Source organism: Corapipo altera, unplaced genomic scaffold (assembly GCF_003945725.1).
Source record: "Corapipo altera isolate COAL_440 unplaced genomic scaffold, ASM394572v1 53, whole genome shotgun sequence".
NCBI lineage: Eukaryota > Metazoa > Chordata > Aves > Passeriformes > Pipridae > Corapipo > Corapipo altera.
The window spans coordinates 3721525-3727887 of NW_020884900.1; the positions used below are offsets into that span (position 1 = coordinate 3721525).

Here is a 6363-nt window from a genome sequence, read left to right on the forward strand (position 1 = left end):
CACTGAATACACACTCTCCCTCTCTTGCTGTGCAACACTCAGCAATCAAATCCCCCCCCCATCAATTAAACAAGCCAAGCACATTTTGGACTCATGCTTAGTCCTGCCGTTGTCCTTGCTACCACAGCTGACATCTGTTAACAAGATGCTGAGAGGATATCCATGGTCATGTTCCCAGGACAGGATACCTCTGTTCCCAATGTCACAACAAATACCATCTTGCCTGGGGTCACATGCCTGCTCTCCACCTGCCCTAGCCAAGGGTCATTTCCCTATCAGGAAAGGAAGTGGACAGTTAACACAAAGCCTACAGATGGCTATTTTACACTTCAAGCTCATCCCAAGCAAAGAGGAGCACAGGTTCCTGGAGGACATGGACCACACACTATGGGTACTTCAAAAATGTCTCCTTTCTCATTCACTGCCAGCTACTGCTCCTTCTGGAGCATACCCAGGCAACTCCTGCTCCCTCCCTGCACCCTGGTGAGCCAGCTGGCTGGCAAAGCAGGGACATGGCCAGGATCAGCAGCTCAAAAGCCACAGCTGGTACAGCAGCAGCTGAAACAAGCCTTGCAGCTGCAAGGGCCTGCCATGGGGAGAGGGGATATTGAAGCAAACACTCAGCCTGGGGCCTGAAACTTCACCCTACAGACAACAACAAATTGTCCCTGCAGCACCCACAGCAACCAACTCCAAGAAGTCATCTGAGGGCAATTTTCTGATGTATCTGCAGTTTCTCTCAGAAGACTTAAAACAAAATCAGAGGCTGTAACACCTGCAAGTCCTCATCACATCTCTGTGCAGTGCTCAGCTTTGTGGGGGGCCTCGCTCTGTGCACTGCTTGCTTTGCTGCACTGGTGCAGAAGGCAGGCTGTGTCTAACACTTCTGTTCTGGTAGCCTCCCAGATTTCCTAGGAGTGGATCAGGGCGATAAAAACAAGGAAGGAATGGCAGATTGGACAAGGGGACCTCTACACAGTGAGCTGTGACTGACGTGAAGAAATGAGATCAGGAGCATGTAGGAACAGGGTAAGTTTGAAGGATGGATGGAACTGAGGGGGTCAGTCAGCCAGTGATAGGTGGCTGGCAGCTGTAGCTTTGATCAAAGAATTGCCACTGCAAACTGGCTTTTAATGGGGGGGGGGGGGGGGGGTGGGGCAGTGCTCATTTTGGGGGCAAGGGTAAAAACAGAAAGGAAAATTCAAGGATAAGAGGCATGCAGAAATCTCCAGAGCACTGATGATGGTTGGGCTTTGAGAGAGTAATGAACTTAGGTCTTCTGAGTATGCTTCAATCCCCTGCCCTGCAGCTGTTCCCAACCCCACTCTGTCCCCACAATGAGGTCTTACAGGGATTAAGAGGTAAGATGAAACAAACAACCTGAAATAGCATCCCACTCATGGCTTAAGACTTTAATTAGGAGCACACGCATTTTGCATGTACACAGGCAACTCTCCACAAAGAGCTAATTACCCACCTGCCCTGCCAAACAGCCACAAACTACAACTGCTATTGCAGTTCAGAACTTTTCCAATTCTTAAGTCTGGCACTGAAAGGGGCTGCTGTCCTGGCCCTTCTTACCTTAAGGGATCTCATGCTCTGCAGCAATAAATAGCACCTGGAAATCTGCAGATACTTTCAAGCATTCACACAGAACTAGTATTTGCTGGTTTTATGATAACATGGTACAATGTATGCAACTTGGTAGACAAATATCAACTCTCTGTAAATAGTTGATACTATTTAAAGTATCAAGGGAAAAGAAGGTCAAGTTAGGGATGATATGAGCATGGTAATGAATTTGATGTGTCCATGCAGCTACAGCACTGCAATTTCTTTTTCTACAGTCACACAGAGAATCCATTATCTCCTTTCAGTGTTCCAAAATGTTGCATGTCCCTTGCCTACAGATGCCTGGGAATATAACTAACACATACCACTTTGCCAACTGCTTGCAATGTCAGCAGGACCAAAGACTGTAAAATTTCTGGAGGTTCATTAAAGCTACTGTCCATGGCATTGCTCATTGCTCAGATCAGACACTAGCTGCTGCCAAGAAAAGCATCCTGCCCATAACTCCAATTTTTATGTAAGGACAGGGAAGACCTAATAACAACCTGCCCATTTTTGCAGAACATAAGCCCGAGTGAAGCCATCCAGAATCAAACATATGGAAGTTTTAATTCCCCTGTTTTGTCACTGATCATCCTGCTCAAAATGAAAGATGACTCCTGGAGTGTGGATGCCTGGGACTACACATAGACATGGGAGCCCAGATTCCTTCTCCTTCTGGAAGAGATTGAGGCAGAGTGCTGAAGAACAACAGCCTCCTCTTCAGTGCAATACCCTTCACTGGGGCCACAGAAAAGGGCCAGCCTGGTAGACATTTAGCAGGGGCAATGTGTGAGCCCTCCCTGAGCCCTGGCACAAAGCTGGCTGTGGTCTCATGTGAACACTGGACTCTTGCCCTGTACAAAGCTGAATGCACACTCAGTACTGCAGCACCAAAGTTTCAGTTCCATTTGTGCCCTCCTCTGGGAGCTTCTCTGCCAAAGGATTCCCGAGGAGTGGCTGTGCTGGCATGGGCAGCAGGTATCAGCAAGTTTGCATTAAGCAAACCCCAAGCAACCACACTCCCATGGAATATCAAAAAATGCTTTCAAAAGAGACGACTTTGCAGTACTCATAGCTGTTTGGCAAGGTGTTCTGGGAATTAGCCCAAAGAAGCACTGGCAGCTGTGTGGCAAAGCAACCACACTTGAACTTCTCAAAAGTAAGGCCTTATCTCCCTTTTCCAAGGGTTTCTACAGGCCCTTTGGAGCTTTTGGCAAGAAGCTGCTTCTCTCTTGTTTTTTAAAGCACACTTATACGTCAAATTAGAAGTACAAGCCAGCCAATTTAAACACATGTAAACACATTCTGGATGAAGCCAGCAGGCATGATGCACAGCAGGACTGAAGACAGAGCAGCTTGAGCTTTATCACTGCTGCAACCAAAGCACAAACTCTTCAGGGACGTCTATATACCCAGTCTAGTTGCTAACGTTACAAAAGCACATACAGAAGCCCATCAGGTATTCTTCATTATTCTTACTCTGGCTAGTTACAGGAGCACTAACACAGCTCTGATCTCTCACACTGCTGTTTTCTATCGAGGCATGCACCCTCTCCTTTTTTGGCTGCTGGAGCTCCCAGTCAGAAGCAGTGGGTGGAAATTAGTGCTGTACTTGGCTGCTGCAGGGAACGCTGTCATCTGAGAGACTATGTGGTGCTGCAGTCCTGACAGGAAGGACATTTTGACTGTGTTGTGGCTCTGTGCCATCTTTAGCTCCCCATCCCCATGCAGGTGGCTGAAGGCTCCCAGTGGTGGCAGGGAGAGGCTGATGCTCTGTAAATGTCTGTGAGCTGGCACCACATCAGGGAGTGGGAGTTTGATGGCAAGCAAGTTGCACTGCCTGCGGTTTCAGTGGTGGAGTTGGCAAGCACCACCCCAAACAAACTGAGCTGGGGTCCTATTTTGTGGCTGTCTGGCATTACAAGCCTCAGCTATGCTTAGACAAGTGATTCCACTGGCTAATCTTACTCCAGAAATCAGCGGAACTGTAGGGATTGCCAAGATTGAGCAAGTGTAGTTTCCATGTGAATCCAGGCAGAAATACAGCAAAAAAATGCAGCTCCTTGGTCTGCCTTTGGCTCTTACAAATGCCACTACATTACTGTTGGCCTTCAGCTGAGGTTTCCACTTGAGCCTGAATAAGCAATAGCAAATTCCTGTTGCATCATAAGCAAGCTCTTTTTAAGTTCATCAGCAAGATGTGTCACTTTTATGCTACATGCTGCCTTCTCTCCCTCCTCTTCTCAAGCTGAGCAGGTAAAGGAGAATTCCCAATCACCCTCTCCCCATGCTGTAGAAGGCCCAGCACGGTTCTTGTCTGGCATTAACACCACTGGGTCAGAAATGGAGACTTTGAGCAAACCCAGGCAGCTGCTACCCAAAGCAGTGAGTGACCTTGGTTTTGTTTAGAAAGGTGTGGGTGGCAGTGTCAGCCTTCCACAGGAGGCTGTGCCCTCTGATCCCTCCTTCATCCTCACCTCCCCAAGCTGCCTAAGCCCTGGGAGCACTCCCTATGGAGCCATCTCTCTCCTCTATGCATGAGGCAGCTAGTAAAGGGGTCCTCTGGTACTCACTTTGCAATAACTAAATATTTTTCTGATTTAGCCTGTAAAAGCTCCAAACAAACAGTAGAAAATTCTAAACAAAGCCTCAATGCAAAGTTTGAAGAAAATGTGGTGTTCACCATTGTAAAATATTTTACCCGTAATTTTTTAGATGTTAGGAAATTATTCTTCTCCCATGCAAAACAGGGATTATAAATCACCTTTTGTTCATGTTTTTTCTTAATGCAACTATGGTTTAAAGAGGATAGACCTGCATCAAACTGCTGAAATCTGAAAGCTGTATCAATTTTTGAATTTTCTCTAAAACAAAACTAAACCTTTTTAAAAACCATCAGTTGTTTAGACAAAGCAATTTTCACTGCAAGTGGAAACATTTTCTACCATTTTTACTGTAAACATGAAAAATTTGATAACTCTTCAAAGAAAATCGTGGCTCTTACTTTTCAGTGTACAGATTGCTTTTATCAAGGCTGATAAAATTATCAGCAACTAGGCTTTCTTCTGTAAGCATTTACAGGATTGGTAAGAAGCCTCTCACCACCATGAATTTATTTCTGACCACAAAGGTCTGTGCTGTGAAGCTATGAATAGATTGGTGGACCAAAAAAGGGGAGCTAAAATTCATGTTTTAAATTGCAACTACAATTCAAAAATGTCATTTTAAATTGAGGCTAATTAGAATCTAGAGAGAAAACCATGTAGGATCACAGATTATAACAACAATCTACAACAAAATATATATGTTAATCATAAGAGCAAGCAACTCCAGTTTCACAGTTTAAACATACTAATTTTAATACTGACCAACAGGTGTGTCCTCTGAAAGGCTGAGAAGTGCCATGTTCCCATTCGTGCTTCTGGCTCCATTATCAAAGAAATAGGGGGCATAATTTGCCTGAACTGCAATTAAAACAAAACAGAAGCCAAAGAAAAGCATTTTATAGGTGGCAGTTATTTGGCTGACTCAGTTAATTACTTGACCCTCAGTAAACATGAGCTGTTTTGGGAATACTATGAGTGCGTAACACACCCAGTTGCTGCAATGGACTCTCAGAACTTATCTGTATGGATATTTTTAATAAAATTACTTCTACATGCCACTGTGCCAGTATTCACATAGCAGGAAATCGAGAGCATATGTTAAAAACACCCCAAACAAACAGAAATAAAACAAGTAGCAAGATCTCTCTAAAAAGTCTCAACCACTTCCAGACAGCTTCACTGAAAAATGAACCTTTTCAGCTTGTTACGACTGCACACCTCTCCCCTACTCTATACATACAAGTCTGAAACTCTCCAGTGCTTTGGTACCTTAGCCACTATTCTTACCCAGTGTTCTAAGCACATTCTGTCTTAAAATTATGCTTACTATTGCATGAGCAATTAGCCATAATTAAACAGTTACTTACTTGCTGCCAGACAACAGCAAAGTTAAAAAAAAAAAAAAACAAGAAACAACAAATTAGTTGTCATTCTACTGACTGTCTGTTAGAGATTCAAAATAGCCCATTTGAAACAAAACTCCAAATATATAAACACAGAGGGTAACATTTGCACAGGGATCAGTTGCCAAGGAAAATATTTCAGGACAAGGTTACCACATCGGTAAGGATTACTACAGGATTTAAGGTTATGTTTGTATTCTCCTATATTTTTACTTAACAAACTGATTATTGTACTCACCCAGGCAAACATGCACCAAACTGAGAAATAAGGAGGGGTTGAAATGCCTTACATGCTTCATCCCACTGAAAAAAAGAGCCAATTTCTTCTCTGTCATAAGGGCTTGGTTGTTTTTTTTCTCTCTGAAATGTCCAGGAAAGTGTCCTTCAGACTGATGTAGTGCAGAAATGTACAAGCGGCAGTAACAGATGCTAAGATGTTAAGCGGATGACACGTCTTAATTTCTGAGGAATTTAAAGAAGCTCCTTCCTACCACCTAATTAGACCAATTACTTTGCAGGGAGCTGTGGGACTCATCTCTGAGACAAGATTTGGAGGAATCAGTGTAACTCTCATAGGTTCTGCTGTTAGTACTGTATTTGTGCTGACCAAACACAGAAGTCAGGGAGAAGGTAAAGTAGAAATTTGTTTTCTTTCTAAACTCTGTCTTTAATTGTCTAAGCCAGTCCTCTATTTTTGAGAGCTAAAAGAGGATTCTTTTTATTTTAGCTGTGGCAATCTT

General features: G+C 43.9%; 1 protein-coding gene across 1 annotated transcript in view; it reads right to left on the minus strand.

The window, feature by feature from the left end:
- The window catches only part of CDHR1 (cadherin related family member 1), a 43318-nt gene extending 37277 nt beyond the window's left edge, over nt 1–6041 (minus strand). Inside the window, exons 1-2 of the mRNA XM_027649529.1 lie at nt 5862–6041; nt 4983–5078 (exon numbers count right to left, since the gene is read on the minus strand). Of these exons, the coding sequence (XP_027505330.1) occupies nt 4983–5078; nt 5862–5958 (193 nt within the window). The 5' untranslated portion in view covers nt 5959–6041. The remainder of the gene's footprint in view (nt 1–4982; nt 5079–5861) is intronic.
- Between the last annotated feature and the right edge of the window lie 322 nt (nt 6042–6363).